Below are 20151 nucleotides of genomic sequence, written 5' to 3'. Positions count from 1 at the left end.
TGTAGCAACGTGATAATAAGCACAATTTTGACCAATCACTGAGCGGGACTGATAGGGCGGTGTGACGCCCCAAGAGCTCTCGTGACTCCTTCTCCTCCTCCTCTTTCTTCGTCCATGGTCTCCTTTTGATTCTGCATGACAGTAGTCAGTCTCATCTTGGTAAGTAGACGTATTGGTCATACAATACTTTGTTCTTCCAGAGCCTAGGCATGTAAGATAAATGTAAATGAGTGTACTATGAGATTAAGATGCCATGTTTATGTTTCTCTGTGTTTGGTTTATAATTACCAAAGAAGAGTCAGTGTTTTGATCATGGGTACAGAATGTCCTGCAAAACAAACGTGCAAACTAAAGCAGAGCCGAAAGCAGTTTTTAAAAAGTGAATTGTTTATTACTAAAGGTTTGAGATGTGAATATCGAAGATGCATCTTTGAAACATGACGGCCATATTTGAATAATTTAAAGTTTAACGAGCGGGACGAGCAGAACTTGACCTGGTCAAACATGGACGGGAACTTGCGGTTAAAAGGTGTCCATTTGGTTTATATTCTCTCAAACATCCTCGTCTCTCTTGAAGTTCGTCTGTATATTTACACATACGAATTATTGGGACGAAATCATGTTTAAAAAAACCTGTTTGCTCGTTTAATCAAAAGCTGCAATTAAGACCATAGACAAACTTCAGCTCTGCACAAATATAAGGTTAACTACCTGTGTATCTGATTTTTTACAAACTCAGCCCGCGGTGAACCTTGATACATTATCACTAGGGAAGGCAAACACACAGACGACTCCGCAGACAAATGTGATTAGACTAAATTCTATTTAGAACAGAGGGGTTGATGTTTAACATTTGCTTTGTCAAATGTAAACAGTTGTTTGAAGGACTCAGAAGTTTCTAATCTCTCCTGTGGTCGAACATATTTGGGTGAAGTGAACTTCTATTTCCAACCACCGAAGAACGAGACATTGACAAAAGTGTTCTCTGATAGCTATATTGTAATAGAATACAATTATCATGCCTTCTGAAAAACACACTTCTGACACAATATTTGCCTTCCAAAGCTAAACAACATAAAGTTAAATGAGCTACACTGTGTTTTAACTGCTATTCACTTTGCTGTGGAAAATGGTATGATGGAATTGATTAATCTCTGGCCTTTTTGAGTGTATTTAGGTGTGTGGGCGAGAGAGTGAACTCATGGGAGCGAGAGAGTGAGAGAGCGACAACTTAGAACGTGACAGACATAGAGTGAGAGTCATAGAGATTGATATAAAGTATGTCTATTTTTATACATCTTCAGATGTGACGATGCTGTGGGTTGCACTGTTGGTGTTGGCCCTCTGTGGCACGGCCCTTAGTGATCCATACCATGGACCAGCCGTATTCCAGGGTCAGCAGCACGCACGCCTTCTGAAGCAAGGACCTCGCCTCGACCCGGAGGTCGACATGAACATTGTGAGTGGAAAGATCACACACACACACACACACACACACACACACACACACACACACACACACACACACACACACACACACAAAGGACACGCAAACCAACACGACAAACACACACACACACACACACACACACACAGATACACACAACATGCAAACCAACTCCACACACACACACACACACACACACACACAACCTGCAAACCAACCCGACACACACACGCACATACAGACACACACACACACACACACCCAACACACACACACACACACACACACACACACAAACACACACTGTATTGAAGACTATATTGTGCAGTGACTTTTTCATAAATGTTTTATTCGATCAGGTCGAGATGTCTTGTTACACTGCAACCGTGACTTGCAGTTTAACTTTCAAGTTTCAAATTAATTTTATTTATTAAGCAGGTTAAAGGGGTAGTTCAGGATTTTGGACATCGGGTCTAATTTATATTATAATAGTGAGCCAGTGTGTTATTTATCATTGGAGACCGTTTACAACACGTTTCATTCAGTCCTTCTAGTTGCAGAAATCGCTGGTGCTAGGCTAGCGCAAGTCGAGGGGAACTGCTAGCCTGCCAATAAAAACAGTTTTACCCACTCCCGAGGCAAACCAATTATAATGCCAGACTATCGATGTAAATGTCTGTGTTGATAGAATAGTGTTAGAAATAAACTTACCCTTGCATCGCATTACATTTAGTTTATAATCCCTGTAGTTGGAAGCAAGCTACGGCAGCGGCGGACTGATTACCTTCTGCTGTAGAGAATTGGTTGCTACACCGGAGCAAAGTGAAATTCCGCCGCTGCTGAGAAAGTAGTCCCCCATAATGTAATGTGATCATTGCGATATAAGGATAGTTTTATTTCTAATATTATTCTATCAACACAGACATTTACATTGACGATAGTCGGCCATTATAATTGGTTTGCATCGGGTGTACTTTGTAGTGGGTAAAACTGTTTTTATTGGCAGGCTAGCAGTTCCCCTTGAGTTGCGCTAGCCTAGCACCAGCGATTTCTGCAACTAGAAGGACTGAATGAAAAGTGTTGAAAACGGTCTCCAAAGATAAATAACACACTGGCTCACTTGGAAATGAGACCCGATGTCCAAAATACTGAACTACCCCTTTAAAAGTAAAAAAGTTAAGTGCACACACAGACAATCTCACGCTGGCGTGAGATTCTGTAGAATCTTGTAATGCATACCTTATAGCAGGGTCCGCGGGTGTAAATGTTGACTGTGGGGGGGGCGATCTGGATTGTTGACGGGCGGGGTGTCACATGGTGATACCGTGTGTCACATGGTTAAACCGTGAGAGTTGGCAGCTCTGCAATACACATGCAGACAGGTTAGGGACACAGGAAAACAGGAAATAGGTAATGTGGTGCATATAAAAAATATTCAAAACATTAAAATAGGAAACAAATTGCGTACATGAGTACTGTAAACAATAAAACAGGAAATGCATACATGAAATTCTAAAAACAAATCATCCACTGAACTAGTTTGTTCACTGGACGATTTAATGCTATTCAATCAAACAGGGAGTCAGACATAAACACCCAACATTTTGCTTCTATTCTATCAAAATACGTTAAATTAGAAATTAAAATGTAATGTTTGTCCAAACAGTTCTGAGTAAAACCTTTTCATAAAAATAAATTGGGTTGCTGGCATTGTGGAGTCATATTTTAATCCAATAAGATATGGACAAACTGGAAAAAAACATTGGGCTATATTTGACCCAATGTTATGCAAAGGGCTGAAGTGGGCCTCAGTTTCCCTTTCCTATCATGACGAATGCTGAGAGGGATCTTTCATGATGGATTAGCAGCACAGTTGAGATCTGTTGGGTGGTGGCTATCATGAGATTTATAACCTTTGGCGTACTTCATCGATTATATATTACAATGAGTGATCTCTTTGGTTTAGTGTTGAAATCAAGATGGCTTATTTGACATAACCATGAGCTGTTGGTTGTGTGGTGCCGAAGTTGGTGATAATTAGCTAGTTATAAGGTTAATGTAAAAAACATTCTGTGTAACAGGTCAACTCCTTGTGATGTAAATCGAAACAATAATCGGAGAAGCCTGGATATACTGAGGAAGTGTCGAGATTTGGACGATAAACGATAAACTATGAACTTTAATTATTTGGTGGTAGCCTTTAACTGTATGGGCTTATGGTAATGTCGGATACGGGTCATGGCCTCTCTCGAAGGCCTCTTCCCCCAGGGGAGGCTGTCGATGTTAGCAAACCAACCTAGTGTCTTTCCATCTAGGGGTCAAACACCCAATACTACACTATACAGTATATGGCTCCAAAATAAGTCTGCCTTTATGACAACATTCTGCACCGCCATCACTGTATGTCATGAGAGTCATGTCACGAGTCATCACCCATGACCCTAGCACTGATAATTAATACATTTATTTGTATTCTTTCCCCTATAAACAGGGTGCCAGGACTAATAGCGCAACACAATCGCTCCTTCCTCAAAAGAGTTTTGGCCCTGCATTGTCGCAAGGAAGTGTGATATCATGGACTTGTGATCGGGGTGTGTGTGTGTGTGTGTGTGTGTGTGTGTGTGTGGGTGTGTGCGTGGATGTGTGTTCCCTGTTTGCTGAACCTTAGCCCCAATACAACCTGTGACTCACGTTCGGATAAGAGTTGCCAACTCGAGCCAATAAAAAACGACCCACAATCAGCAAGAAGACCTTCATCAGATTACATCACGTTTATTTATTCAGGCTTTATGACTGTACAGGCAACATGCGATGTAGGAATGATCTCATCTTAAAATACATTCCACCTGGAAAGGTTTTTTGCCTGGAAGTGGATTTCAAGTGTAAACCACATTTTTGTTGTTGAAAATATTTGGGATGTGATTCAGTTTAGCAGAAAGTGGAATTTGCCAGATTAGGAACATTCAGCGTCCAACATCTTAAATGCAAACGTACCGGGATGCTGCAGAAGGCATAGACACTCAGACGTGCTGCCGTCTCACCAGGACAATAAAAGTTGTTAAAAAAGCATCAACAGAACCAAGACTTAAAATAAAGATGGGATCAATAATCGATCCTTCCAACTATTAACAATTTTTGTGTGTGTATGTTTGACTGTGTGTGTGTATATGTGTGTTTGTGTGTGTGTGACGTTTGACTGTGTGTATGTGTCTTTGTGTTTGCGTGTCTGTTTGTGTGTGTGTGTGTGTGTGTGTGTGTCTGTATGCGTGTGTCTGTATGCGTGTGTGTCTGTATGCGTGTGTGTGGTTCTGCGCTCCAGTCTGAGATCATCCGTCGCTGGGACTACCCGGTGGAGGAGCATGACGTGGAGACGGAGGACGGCTACATCCTGTCCGTCAACAGGATCCCCCACGGCCTGCATCAGAAAGCCTCAGGTGGGTAGTACACACCCCCCTGGGGCGGGCCTGTCTCTGATACATCTCTAGAGCTTCTGGAAGGACGTAGGGTTAGAACGGGCGTTTTTAACATCTCTCTCAAAAGCCTTCAGGAGGTTTGGAGATTAAATGTGGAAACTAAACAATTATTAAAGAGATTTTTATGATTTAAAAAAAATGGACATTTCTTGTTTGAACAGACATTCAATGGAATATAATTTGATTTAATGAATTCAGTATGGCTCTCTGTACGGCTTACTTGAATGATGAATGATGTATTTGCGACTGATCATCTTTGCATCACATTTAAATAAACAAAAATTGATTCCGTCAATTTTAGGCAATTAAAATGCACACAGCCTATACAGAGGTCTGACAGTATTTGTTGCAGAATATCATGGGAGTGGCAGCAAGTGTGCGAAAGCAGAAGAAAGGCTGGGGTTAGCTGGGTGATATTTGAGAAGCAAAGAGAAGGAGGTAGTGAAAGTAGGATTCAGCATGAATCTTTGAACAGGAACAGAGAGAGAGAGTCCTTGAGGTGGAAAAAAATACCCCAACACTGTCATGAGATACAGAACGATCCAGGTTCAACTTTCACTGCTCTCTCTTCTCTCTCTATATTCCCATCTCTCTTTCTTTCCCTTTCTCTTTCTTTCTGTATATCCCTGTCTCTATGTCTGTCTAACTATTTCTCTCAGTCTATCCTCTGTCTCTCTATCTGTCTCTCTAAGTCTTTCTCCCTGTCTCACTCTCTGACTCTATCTGTCTCTCTGTCTCTACCTCTCTTTCTCACTGTCTATCTCTCTGTCTCTCTCTAACTTTCTTTCTCTCTGTCTATCTCTCTGACTCCCTTTCTGTTTATCTCTCTCTGTAACTCTCTTTCTCTCTGTCTATCTATCTCTATTAACAAAGCGGTTTAAAATTTGAACAAAGGAAAGATAAATAAATTAGGTAATGGTGAGTGAGTGAATCTCTCTCTCTCTATCTTGTCTCTCTGTCTGTCTCTGTCGCTTTCTCTGTCTGTCTTTCTGTCTTTGTCTGTCCATATGTCTAAAAGTCCTGCTGAAGAAGTATCAAGGCGTCGATGAAAGCAGGCTGCCGTATCCATGACTGAATAAGATGAGAACAGTGATTGTTTTTGTTTGAATTATTTAGCTTGGACTGATTCAAATGCAGTGAACAGGTGACCTTACCAAACCCCCTTGACTTGTTGTTATGGAGACAGGGAGATGTATTCATTCCTTCATGGGCCTATTCATATTCATGTTATAGTTATAGCATGTCACAAATTTCATATATTATTATATGAAATTAAATTTAACAGGATACGAGATATTTATAGGTATGCCAGAAATGACTTCAGGGGGTTTCATGCAGTAACTTCATCAACTGAAAGTTCTGGAAACTTTGTGGCGGCATTTTTTTCCTTTAGATTTACATTTTAGTTGAAAGCAGCTGAACTCTGTGTGAACCGCCAAAACTGGCACAATGTCGACATAGCCAGGCTTTGGTTAATAAATATCATAAATTACTGAATGAACATCAAAAAATGCTCCCCTCACCTCTCACACACACATATATACACTCACACACACGTCACTCACACACGCACACACGCAATCACCACCACACACACACACACACACACACACACACACCCTCTGGGGTTTATTCCTCCCCCTCCCTCTCTTCTACTTTTGTATTCTCTCTCTTCTCTCTCCTCTCCCTTGGTTTCATGTTAGCTCTCAGAACACACAGAACTCAACTAATTAATTCCACTGCACTCTCCCTGAACCTGAATCTGTGGATTTTTTTTGTCATCCATTCTAATTCCTAGCTAACGCAGAATATTTACACTGATGCGTAACATTAGGAGGTCATGTGACCATGTGCTCTGGTTTAAAGCAGCTCTATGATAGGTTGATTGGAACGGGAAGGCGGGACCATCGGGGGTTGGTGTGCCTGGGGCAGCGATTGTTGACACACACACACACACACACACACACACACACACACACACACACACACACACACACACACACACACACACACACACACACACACACACAGTGTTGTGTTGTTTCAGTCTCTGCACTCATTATTTTCCTCTGTGTGCATGGAGTTTATTTATTTAGTTTATGTAAAAAACCGTAACTGTTTTAATGCAGATACACAATCTGGATAGCTGGTCAGCAGGGTAGTGCATTTATGATTGAGTTCATTTGTAAAGGTTTTATTTTCAAGAATAAAAAAAAAAACCTTTTATTTTGAACGTCTTAAATAGATTTATATATAATATATATAATAGAATGATATATATAGAATTGTAATCCTATGTGAAACTATTTTATTTTGATTGAGGTTTGTAATGGGCTATATATTTATATACATACATATAGTGTACATATGTATGTACATGTGTATATATATATATATATATACACACACATAACCCATTACAAACCTAAATATCAAAATAAAGTTTCACATAAGATTACATTTTTTAGGTATGTCGGTAGGTTTTGGTTACTCCACAATCATTCATCCATTGTATTGACACAGTATTGTGAAAAATTATAATTTCTTCCTGTAATGTATCTAAATCAGTCTCATGTGCCCACAGGTCAGTTCTAAATCCATGATTTACAAAGGGTCTGAGTTATATTTACACATTTGAATCCCCTAAATGTTTCCTAAAACCAATTTATTTGGTGCAGGTGCATTCGTAACCCGTTTCGTATTCGTAATAAAACATGTTGCATGGTTGTTGGCTTACCTCAGATACCACAGACTTGCCTGTGTTCTTCTTACCTTAAAACAAAGAGATGCAAGGGATGAGTTTGATGAATGGACTCCACTGCCACCTGCTGGACAGTGACACAATGCAAATAATCAGCACGTTGCGTTGTTGCAAGGGACTCAGTTGGTACTGTTATACCCATGCAATATGGTATTACAGTATTAATCATACCTCCTAATCAACCAAGCCTGAACCTCAGTAAAACAAAAGTGTCTCCAAGAGGTTGGCAGGATGGCCTTTGTAAAGATTGGATAGTGGGGACCAGCTCCCACAGGGCGGTCTGGTTCAGTCCAGTTACGGGTGTTTTCCGCGGTGCTCCCCCAGGACCCAGGCCCGCGGTGCTCCTGCAGCACGGCCTGCTGGCGGCCGGCAGCAACTGGATCACCAACCCGCCCAACTCCAGCCTGGGCTACGTGCTGGCGGACGCCGGCTACGACGTTTGGCTGGCCAACAGCCGTGGGAACACCTGGTCCCGGAGACACGTGACGCTGGACCCGAAGCAGGATGCCTTCTGGAAGTTCAGGTACCATTGGAACCTCGCCCTGTGTATGGTACACGCTGGAGCGGAGCATCTCTCTGTTTCCACCTCGCTCTCCCTCCCGATTGCTCCTCCCTATCGCCTCCCCCATCCCTCCCATCCTTTCTCACTCCCTTTCCCCCCCCCCCCTCCCACCCCTTCTCTCTCTCTCTCTCTCTCTCTCTGGCCAGACCAGTGGAAGTATGGAAGTGTAAAGAGCAAGTATTTAGTTTGCTCATACCCTCTCCCCCTTGGTCCCTCATTGTCTCCAGTTATGATGAGATGGCCCAGAAGGACCTGCCTGCCATGGTGGACTACATCCTGAAGATCACGGGCCAGGAGAAGATCTTCTACATAGGACACTCCCAGGGAACCACCATAGGTACACTGCAGCCAAACAAAGAAACACACAGCGAATACATATATGCACTATAAACACACGTGAACACATACACATAATTCACAGTTGCCTCATATTTGCATTTTGGGGAAATTCTTAAGGGTAGGGTAAATAATTCCGAGAAACCGGCCAGAGTTAGTTAGATTTTGAAAGAATCCATCCAAAGGTTCCAAGGTTACTACACTAGCTTTAGCAATAGGTCTGCTTAGCCTTGTGGAAGACCCTGATCATAAGCAATGATGGCGCTCAGTTAGGGTAGGTAGGTAGACAGACAGGTAGGCCTTCCAAACATTTCATTCGGGCCAAATAAAAGGATTAGACAGGCTTATTATTTGCCTCCGACAGCGCCAGCTTCTAAAATAATTGACCTAACCCTAACCCTAACCCTAACCTCATAGATTTGAGTAAAGTTAGTAAAGGTAAAATATAAAACAAATTTATAAAAAATCACATGCTTGAACATACACACACTCACGCACACACACACACACACACACACACACACACACACACACACACACACACACACACACACACGTCTATGTAGGTCAGTCCAGTCGACCCAGCCTTCAGAACATATTTACGGAATTCTATTTTTTTCCCTTCATTTTCCTATGTTGTGGGTTCAAATATGCAGTTTCAGTATCACATCTGCCTTTGGTTCTCCACTTGCATGCCCATGCTGTAGACTGTGGACTTAATATATCACATTGAGATTGGCATAAAAATCCCTGTAGCACGTTACAGTCAGCATTTGTATACTGTTACCATACCTATCTCCAAGTTGTATCTTTTAATGTTATGCTTCTTTATTTCTCTCTCTCTCACTCTCACTCTTACTCGCTCACTCTCTCACTGCCTCTCTCTCCCCAGCCTTCCTAGCGTTCTCCAGCATGCCAGAGTTGGCCAGTAAGATCAAGCTGTTTGTGGGTCTGGCTCCAGTCGCCACAGTGGCCTTCGCCAAAAGTCCCTTGACCAAGCTGTCGTTCCTCCCTGACTTCCTCATATGGGTAAAGACCTGACCCACTGAAACCCAAACATACATTGATCGCATGAACAAGCTTTTTCATATACATACAGGGTGAGGTGGTTTGGGTATTGAACTCTCAACCCCGAAAAGTTACTGGGTTCTAGAGGATAAATCCTTGAGTAAGATGTGCCTAGCCCCCTATCTGATCGTCTAAGGATAATACCGGTCTGGGTGATTACACCACGGTAGCCTTCTCTGCTGGCTTCACTAAAATATTGTTTATAAATATTGTTATGTTTCTAATAGTATTTGAAATATGGTCACTGTAAATGGGCTTTGGAAACAAGTCGAAATGACTAAATGTTAATAGTAAATAAGGAGTTCTCAGCGATAATATGGTCCAAGATGCGCAGGTCTTAGCTCTGACCTGTGATAAACAGTGTCCGCGTATGGAGGTATGACCATGCATTCCTTTCACCATCTCTGCAGGACCTATTCGGCAGGAAGAACTTCCTCCCCCAGAATGACATGATCAAATGGTTTGCAGAGAACTTCTGCAACAAGGTCGTCCTCAGCGAGCTGTGCGGCAACATCTTCTTCCTCCTCTGTGGCTTCGACGAGCTAAACCTCAACATGGTGCGAGTTTCTTGATTTGCATTTATATCTATTGTCCTATGAGCAGACACTCTATAGAGTTGAGTTGTAATGGAAAACTCCATAGACAGGTGCAGGAAGAAGGGTGTATCTACGTGTTTTTGCAGACTCTTTTATCCAAGGTGACCTAAAGGTCATTCAGATGAGCAGGTAGGGGGTTAAGGCATCCTGCTCAGGGACACCTCCAGGTAGCCTGTGGACCTTGGGGTTCAAACCCTTTTCAGCCTCCCTAGCCTCCCCCAAAACCATGGGGGTACACAGACATGAGACAGAACCCTGAGCGGCTCTGGGACGTAGGGATGCATACAATAGACGATGAGTTCCCAAAGGTGATCAGTGTAGTGTAATGAAATTATTTTTTCTTATACTTTTCGGATACTTGTATTTTAAACAAGTGTGTGTGTGTGTGTGTGCGTGTGTGTGTGTATATGTGTGTGATTGTGTGTGATTGTGTGTGTGATTGTGTGTGTGATTGTGTGTGTGTGTGTGTGTGTGTGTGATTGTGTGTGATTGTGTGTGTGTGTGTGTGTGTGTGTGTGTGTGTCCAAAGACTCGTGTTCCCGTCTATACCACCCACTGCCCCGCCGGCACCTCGGTGCAGAACATGGTCCACTGGTCCCAGGTCAGTTCATCGATCACTCAAACAACGTGTTGATTTGGTTATCAAAGAGATGCTCTGTTCTCTGTGGTACTAATCTAGATCTAGGTCTACTAGAAGAGCGTGGCTTTACCACTGCCACGGTTTGGGGTTTGAATCCCATTGAGGCCACCCAAGCTAAGAAATGTAGGCACTGTCATAAGACCCTTTGATGAGGGCATCCAGCAAGTGGAAACTCTATATATATGTTTATATATGTATATATATATATATATATACATATATATAGAATATTTATTCAACTTTTCTTCTTCCCAGGCCGTGCATGGTGGAAGGCTCATGGGGTACGACTTTGGGTACAATGGGAACATGGCCCACTACAACCAGGTAGGACCTCCACATGGACGTATATTACCATCACAAAAAAGTTCTAAATATGTTCCGGATATTAGGAAATCGCATGATAACGCATGATAATCGCATGCCTAAAAACAGAAATCAATCCTCTGTCGTATCGTAACCATAGACTTCTTACTTACCATGTTTGAATTCAAGATTCGCTCACATCCATTGGTCTGTCCTTGCTCCTCTTTTCCTTTTCTTCTTCCTTGCCTATCCAGTCAACTCCCCCTCTGTACCACGTGAAGGACATGACGATTCCTACCGCTCTGTTTACCGGAGGACATGATACGCTGGCGGACCCAAAGGACGTGGCCCTCCTGCTCACTCAGGTTGGTGGGGGGAAACCCCTTTTCTCTGTCCTTTTTAGAACTGATCCCCAACAGTCACTCAGAAGTGCAATGGCGTTGTTTCAAATCACCTGTCATTTCATTATCTGGCTTTTTATGTATAGTAAAAGCACTTACACTCAAGAAAAGTACAAATAAAGGCAATTATGAATGCATATGGCATTAGTACTGGTAGTATTAATGTAGTACATTAGAAATGTTAAGGGAACGTACATAGAAGGAAAAGGAATGGATGAGATATTATTTTGGTTTAGTGCTCTAGTCTGTATTGATTTACCATTTGTTGTCTGTGCCCTCCTGTCTCTCTGACCTAGGTCTCCAACCTGGTCTTCCACAAGCACATCGAGCACTGGGAACATCTGGACTTCATCTGGGGTCTGGACGCTCCTGAACTGATGTATCCAGACATCCTCAAACTCATGCAGCTCCACCAATAAGACTGCAGGACAAATTCTACCTCTGTGTGTATAATTTACTGTTTTTAATTACCACCAGAGGTCACTATCGTGTCATACCTCCTGTGTGTAGTGATTTATGAACAAAACTAAGCAACAATGAACAATGGACAGAATAACATTTTGACGTGAAGGGAAGAAGGAGATGAATGGATGGGTGGAACCACTGACTACTTTTATCTACTATTTTTGGTTTTGTGTGTGTGTGTGTGATAGGAGACTGACACTGAGGCCTTGAATCAGATTTTATTCCACTTCTTTTAAATCTGAAAGAGTGACTTTCTGTCTTTTTTTTCTTTCTCAGAGTAGCAACTAGGAACAATGGACAGAATAAAGTTTTGATGCAAAGGGAAGGAGGAGAGGGATGGACAGGTGGAACCACTGACTACTTTTATCTGGTTACAATTGTTGGATGTGTGTGTGTGTGTGCGTTAAGGAGACTGTGCACTGAGACCTTAAATCTGATTTTATTCCAGTTCTGTCTTATTTTAATCTGAAAGCGTGACTTTGTGTATTTGTTTCTTTATCAGAGTAGGTACTTCTATATCTAATAAGTTACTATTTTACTCAATTTTCTTAATCTTCATTGTTTACCAGTGTGCATTAATTAAACCCTAAAAGGTTTGCTGTTTAAGCACAGGCCTGACAAATTTTAAGTCAAATAGGGAATTAAAAGAAAATATATTTTATAATTGATCTGTTGATTCAACCGATTTGTTGACGTACAACCATCCACAACTAAAGCAAGTTGTTGTTACATATACAGAGCTTTTGTCCCAACAGCTTTAACGATGTCATACTAAATGACAATAAACGCTTATATCTGAGCCAAGCAATCATATACATGTGACTTTAAGCAAATGATTGCTGCTGCTGTATTACTGCAGAAGTATAGTAGTGTTGCTGTTATCGGGAATGCTGCCCATGTGTTCCTGCATTATTTTGTGTCTTTAGTTTGTTTAAAGGAAGTTAATACTGCATACATCAGACTTTATCTACATCTGTGTGTCTAGGGTCTGTCTCGTATGGGTATAATAGAGGACTTGTATAGAGCACTGGTTGATTATTGCAGTACTCTGTGTGGAAACAGCCGGTTAAGACTGCTGTGGGATTGGTGAATTTGACAAATAAAGAGCCCTCATCAAAAGCATTTATGTTGGGATCTATCGGTTATTAGGAGGACCCTTTAGGATAGGATCTTATCATAAATGTGTATTTGCACTTCAACAGATAACACCCAAAAGTAGCCCATTATAAAGACACTCCAATACATTGAGATACAATTGTCATTCAGTTTTAATTTAGAATTCTCATAATCTCATTAAAATCGTTCATCAATATCTACAAAAGTATACATTGATTGGAATATACATTTGACTACATTTGAGTATACATTGATAGGAATATACATTTGACTCAATAACATGCATTTATGGTAAGTTGTGAAGTAGTGATACAAATAAAAAAACACGTTAATACAGAATGTTATGATACATAGAACCGTGTTGTTGTTGATATATACATCTTTGCATGTGCCTATACAGCCACCTCCCTCTAGAGGCAGCTCACTGGGTCAGTTTACTTCCTATCCGCCTCCTTGTCTCTCGATGCGGTCAGCCAGACTTCTTAAGCATGGTGACGATCTTCAGGAACTTCTTTTTATTGGCTATGTCCAGTGCTGTGTCTCCCATCTGGAGTACAAGAGGAGAGTTGTTGGAAATGAATAGCCTTTTTCAGTGGCTTTGATATAGCTTTGATACTGATAAATGACGCATTTTCGAGAGAAGCAAATAACTGTAAATCATCTACAATTAAATAAACATCTCCACACATCGGTTGAATCAAATCTAGGCTATATTAAGGGATTAAGATAACTTTTTGATAAAAAAAGCAAGTCTGTTTCTCCTTGTTGGTTACTCTGAAGATAAAACCATGAACCAAAGCCTGTAATAAAATGAAAGTATAGAAGGAGAGACACAGAGAGATAAAACCAAGTACATCAAGATAGCAGTGTGTGTGCGTGTGCCTGTGCCTGCATATGTGTGTGTGTGTGTGTGTGTGTGTGTTCGCCTACGTTGTTTTTAACAGCGGCGTCGGCCTGTTTCTCCAGCAGCAACGGCACCAGTCTGTGACTCTTCTTCTGGGACAGGTAATGCAGGCTTGTGTTTCCTTTCTGTCATGAAACCAAATCAAATGCACATATATCATCACATGGAACATCAGACATCAATATAAGAGTCAAGCAATACAACGTCCAACTCCTATAGTATACTTGAGTATACAGTATTTTCTATGTACAATTGCATGTATAGTATAGTGGATCCAACTGTCACCCAACAGAAGACCAATTCAACCAACAGGGTGCAATTCCCTTACATTTCATCACCCGTTCCATTCATCCATCCATCACCTGGCCAATCAAATACCCTGTACGCCAGACAGACGTGGCTGTAATTGGCTTCAGCAAATGAGGCGGGTTCCACTCACATAGTCTTTGGCGTTGATGTCCACACTGCTGCTCAGAATCAGCTTCATAAGCTTCTCGTTCTTCCTCTTCTTGTCCTCCTACACACAGACACGCAAAGGAAAAAGTGTTAACTTCTTTTTGTAGACTTGATATTTACCAAAATAATAAGAATATGCTGGATCTTGTTTCACACATTTTCTGCATGGTAGATGATGCTATGCTTTAATAATATATTAAAGGATGTACTTTATTATTCTCAGGTGCGAAGATTCAGGGGTAGGGTTAGGCGTGTGCTACTGTTACCATGATGAAGAATCCTATGAGCAGGATGGGCATGAGGATGATGATCATCAGATAGTCTAGAGCAGTGAAGGTCCTCTTGGACACGTAGTGGAGACATGTCCTCTGTTTCTGTTCATATGGAGAGGGGGGAGGCAAGGAGCCTGTTTCAGTCCGAGCAATGCTTTGCTACTTCTTTCTAGACCTGTGTTCTAAACCTGTGTTCAAAGGTGCTTCATGATGCTATTCAAATATCTGTTTGAGGATTTTAAAACCTATATTAGCGAGAAATGCTCCTTTAGAATAAATTACCTGACTCAGAGTGTACAGGTGCTTGAATTAGCATTTTGAGTCTCAATAATGGTAAATAGTCCTCATTTATATAGAGCTTTTAACCAAAGCACTTTACAGTGTTGACTGACATTCACCCATTCATGCACACACCGAGCATTAGCATTTTGAGTCTCAATAATGGTAAATGGTCCTCATTTATATAGCACTTTTAACCAAAGCGCTTTACAGTGTTGACAGTGTTGACATTCACCCATTCATGCACACACCGACTGCAGAGTCAACCACGCAGGGCAACAGCCAGCTCATCAGGAGCAATTAGGGTGAGGTGTCTTGCTCAGGGACACCACGACACTCAGCTAGGAGGAGCCGGGGATTGAACCAGCAACCTTGCAGTTACCAACCAACCTGCTCTACCTCCTGAGCTAATGCTGCCCCACTAATAATGGCAGCCGGGGCGAAAAATCTGCTTCATCTGAAGCCCACTCTAGATACCTCAAGACAACTCACTAAACCTACTATCCATGATGCTGAAAATACAGTACCTTGGTATACCTTGGGGCGAATGGTGGATAAACATGATCTGTGCTGGTGAATGTTAATTCCATTTGCACACACAGCGTTGAAAGCACATAATATTTTCATGTGGTTTCATTCTTTTGCTTCAGTACCTTGTTTGTCAAATGGACATCGGCGTGGTTGTCGAGCAGGTATTGGACCACTTTGAGGTTGCCACGACGACACCCGGCGATTAGGGGCGTGTCTCCGGTGCCCTCGTCCTGGACGTTGAGCTTCGCGGGGTCTTCTTTGAGCACGTGATAAAGCTTGCGTACATCATCGTCAAAGGCTGCCTGACAGGCGGGCTGGAGGACAGGAGAGGAGGGGAGGGGAAGAAAGGAAGAGAGGATAGGAGAGGAAACGAGGGGAGGATCAATGGAAAAGCGGAGAGAACAGAGCGAGGAGGAAAGATGAGGAGGGGAGGAGAGGAAAATAGAAAAAAGCAGATAGGACACATTTAAAATCACCTACACACAAATGGCGTATTAAAGCAATACCTGGGGAGAGTGTGTGGTCAACGGCTGGTTTAAGCAGCGTCAACTGGCCTGTACCAGACCGATGAGGCTCTGGGGTTGGGTGAGGCTGCACACCTGTTGTGCATTGAACAATCCATTTGTGACGGTTAAACCAGCACACCATCACACTCCTACATGGCAGAATGTAACATCTGATCTGTGAATAATTTCACCTTTAAACTCTGCAATAAACTGGTTTTCAACATCATCATCGTGTGTAGCAACATCCTGTGAGTGTAGCAACATAAATACAAACAGAACTGGAAAGTGTGCATGCTATTTCCTATTGGTTCAAATACTGATCTTTTGCTTTTTGAAAAACAAGGCTTCACAAACAAGTTCGACCTGTCAGGTTTTGAATAACCGCACCTTATCTTTCGTGCTGTCACTCTCTCAGCCCATACAGTACAACAGCCTACCAGTCCTCAGTCAAACCGTGTGCAGGGCTTCTCAAACATAATAGTATGGCTCAGTCCTTAAGGAACCGCTCTCTGATGTATTCAACCTCAGCCCATCACGTGTTGTCAATGAAAACTAAATCAGGTTTATAGAGATATCCACTATAATAGAGAAGACATGTTGTACATATGACTAAATGGTATGTCCAATGGAAGATGATTCAAGGTCTACTGAGACGTATGAATATTGAAACACTTGTGTAGGCTACATATGTGTATTGTGGGTATTCCAATTTGAGTGTTATTATCAAAATATATCATACATGGCCGAGGAAAACCCTGGCACCATAAGTATCCAACAAGTATTTTTAAATAATGAAAATGAGAATATCCGTTTTTTCGATGTGACGTTGCTACAGGTCTAGGCGATTCCGTCCTATACTCCACCAACACTACCAAACTAATTCGTCTTTCATCACGATATATTGATAGGCCCTTCTCCAGATTCATGTTATAACTTCTCCACGCTTAAGGAAAACCGAGTGTGACTCAGTAACGAGATATGTGGCGCAGGCTACCAGATGTTGCCTTTCGCCAGGTAAGCTACAGTAGGCTAAAGATTTTCCCCGAGTCTGGTCGTTCATAACGTTCATAAATGACGTAAATAAATTAACTTAATACTAAACTTACCTCCGAATACACAATCCCCATGGTTGAGCCGCTGCAGTGACGCAATGACGACTGGGGGAAAGGTGCGACGTTAAAAACTCACCTTCTCTACCCGGCACGCTCTCGGCACCGCGATGAGCGTTCACGTGGTGCCTGCGTAGATGATCAACATGTTCACACTGGCCGCGACCAATCCTGTACTGGATTGGGCACTTTCAGTTTTTACTATTATTGTTTTGTATCTTTTGTTGTATCTTGTTTGACTGTTTGTGCGTTGGCAGTGTACCTGTTACGTTTTTTTATTCCAATAAAGCCCGTTTAATATGAATCTATAGCCTACTTTATTTAGTAGTGCTATCATTTACAAGTGCAATACCTGCCATATTCAGCCTGGTTTAAGCTGACGTTGCAGAGATACATAGGCCTACAGTAGGCCTACAAAAATGTTGCCTTTGTGCGTCCTCTAGTGGAACATTTTGTTTAACGAGCAAGCTACATCATCTTGTATCAAACAAATCGGTTGGCATCATTTAACTATTTTCAGGCCATTTGAACCCATGATCCATATAACATCACAAGAGAGATATAAATAAATAAACGCATGGCAATAATGTGAGATTTTGTTCAAATGTATATATAAAGCGGATTATGTATGTGAATGCATTGCGCTCTGTAGCTATAACAGCCTACATGTTTCCCTATTTGAAGTGCGGTTTTTCTGTACACGCGCACACGCCACACATCCACTTTCTCACGGCAAAAAAAAAACACGCCCCCCCCCCCCCCCCCCCCGAATCCCGTCAACAATCCCGATCGCCGCCCCCCAAAGTCAACATTTCCACCCGCGGACCCTGCTATAAGGTAGGCCTATGCATTACAAGACTCTACAGAATCTCACGCCAGCGAAAACCCAAAAGTTGGCAGCCCTGTGTGTGTGTGTGTGTGTGTGTGTGTGTGTGTGTGTGTGTGTGTGTGTGTGTGTGTGTGTGTGTGTGTGTGTGTGTGTGTGTGTGTGCATGAGAGAGAGAGCATGCGTGCGTCAATTTATGCGTGCGTGTGTGGGTGTGATGTGGGTGCTTTTGAATGTGTGTGATGGTCTCTGTGTGTGTGTGTGTGTGTGTGTGTGTGTGTGTGTGTGTGTGTGTGTGTGTGTGTGTGTGTGTGTGTGTGTGTCTACTATTCTTTGCTCCTCCCCTTTATGTGACACATTTCCCTTCAGAACTGCAGCTGTTTAGGAGGGATGGGGTTTACAGTTGTGGTAAGGAGTCGACTCTTTCGAACGGCGACACGGCAGATGAATGAAAAATAACACGTGAAAAATAACGTAATCGGGAGCTCCCAGAAAGCATTTCGACCTATGAAATGTAAGAGTCGGAGCACATTTGCTGATATGTATGGAAACAAATTTAGAAAAACTACTTCTCACAGGCCAATTTTTCAATTGTTTTTCCAAAGGCCTGGTAACCCACCTCTGTGATACACATATTATAGACAATTACCATTCTGTTTAAACCTTATTCCAATTGTATTTATTACGATGGAATGAATGATTCGTTTTCATACACAAATATATTCCATATTATATAGTGATGTGGTTATACCAAGCTTACAGACCCCACAAAGTGTCAGTATTTGTCCTACAACTGTTTTGAAGAAAGTGTTGTGAAATGTGTTCATTAATTCATAAGAATTAATGAACACATTGTTCATTAATGGCACATTTCCACCGCAGGGTACGCTTCGGACCCAGCACGCCTCAGCTCAGTAGTGAGGGTGCGGTATAGCCCAGCTCGGTTACGTGTCGCGTTTCCACTGCCACCAGTACCCTTAGTAGGCGGGGTTTAAGCTGGACGGAGATAGCCGCGGCAGCTATGTAAGCATCGTGATCTCATAGCAGCCCGACACAGTGTAGCCTGCTAATATATTAATTATTAATAATAATTATTATATAAATTATTAATTATTAATATAATGAACAAAGAGCCACAATGTAGGACGTCCAAGAGGGACTGCATACTTTTGCGGAACATTTTCTTCCATAAACGAAGCTTTCGCCGTTGTCCAGAAATACCTTGCAGGTACTGTGTTTGTTTGTTATTATTCCCCTGTCGCACGGAAGGGACGATTCTGTCGACTAATCAACGGACGGCGTGTGTAGCTCAAACTTGCCAGGACCCTTTCAGGCTCTCAGTACCCCAACGGAGTAGTACTGTGAGACGAGAACGGCTCAATACGGCTCACTCCGGGTCACGTCCACTTTGGGCGGTGGAAACGCAACCCGTGCCGCACCTTTGCAGACTGAACCGCGCCATAACATACTGGCATCTCAGCCTGCCAAGAGCCAACTCACGTTTGGAAATTATAAATTCCGGTCCTTGTTGGTTTCTGTCGGTCCATTCGCCAACATCTGGACAAATCAGAGGCTGTCGTTGTCATTGGAGGCGGGTTTAGTTGAAAATGCAAGAGATGACAGGGGAAGGTGCCGCTCCGACTCTGCTCTCACATTTTTCAGAAAATTGCATGATGAGCCTTATCTTTCAACCAAATAGACACAAATATAATATTAAAAAATATCTTACAAAAAGATTATATTCAGAACAAGTTGACATCAAGGTGATTATATTCCAAAGAGGACCTGGACAGCGGACACACACTCCAATGTGAATTTTCACTCCTGGCACATTCCCAGCCTGTACTGTAGCCTCACCTTGGTCATTGGAGAGGGAGGGGTGAGGGGAGGTGAGGGAGGGGACATTCAGTTGGTTGCAACCTGCAACGTCACCGCTAGATGCCACTAAATCATACACACTACTTTGTAAAAAATTAAACAAACAAACATACAAAACGATATTTGTAGTTATTTTCCCATTCCATTCTAGTATTGGACCAAAAAACTAAGAAAGTTAATATTTAGAAAGCCAACCAGCCAACCCTCCTTCCTCTCTTCCAG

The 20151-nt window shown here is 42.2% G+C and overlaps 2 protein-coding genes across 2 annotated transcripts; one reads left to right on the top strand and one right to left on the bottom strand.

Annotated features, from left to right (window-relative positions):
• The first annotated feature begins 56 nt into the window (after nt 1-56).
• On the top strand, nt 57-13373 carry lipf (lipase, gastric). The gene is made up of 11 exons (XM_084485764.1): nt 57-159; nt 1305-1459; nt 4767-4881; nt 8006-8204; nt 8471-8580; nt 9472-9608; nt 10058-10204; nt 10773-10844; nt 11139-11207; nt 11441-11551; nt 11884-13373. Exons 2-11 carry the CDS (start codon nt 1313-1315, stop codon nt 12004-12006), a joined length of 1230 nt encoding a protein of 409 aa, XP_084341890.1. The 5' UTR covers nt 57-159; nt 1305-1312; the 3' UTR covers nt 12007-13373.
• Nucleotides 13374-13501: 128 nt separating this feature from the next.
• Nucleotides 13502-17342, bottom strand: ankrd22 (ankyrin repeat domain 22). Its single transcript, XM_084485772.1, has 6 exons — nt 17223-17342; nt 15733-15924; nt 14795-14902; nt 14512-14589; nt 14099-14197; nt 13502-13715 (listed from the first exon to the last, which is right to left on the bottom strand). The coding sequence occupies exons 1-6, from the start codon at nt 17241-17243 to the stop codon at nt 13638-13640; spliced, it is 576 nt and encodes a 191-aa protein (XP_084341898.1). The 5' UTR covers nt 17244-17342; the 3' UTR covers nt 13502-13637.
• Between the last annotated feature and the right edge of the window lie 2809 nt (nt 17343-20151).

This window comes from Micromesistius poutassou (genome assembly GCF_964030765.1).
Source record: "Micromesistius poutassou genome assembly, chromosome: 21".
NCBI lineage: Eukaryota > Metazoa > Chordata > Actinopteri > Gadiformes > Gadidae > Micromesistius > Micromesistius poutassou.
This window is presented reverse-complemented; position numbering and strand designations above follow the sequence as displayed.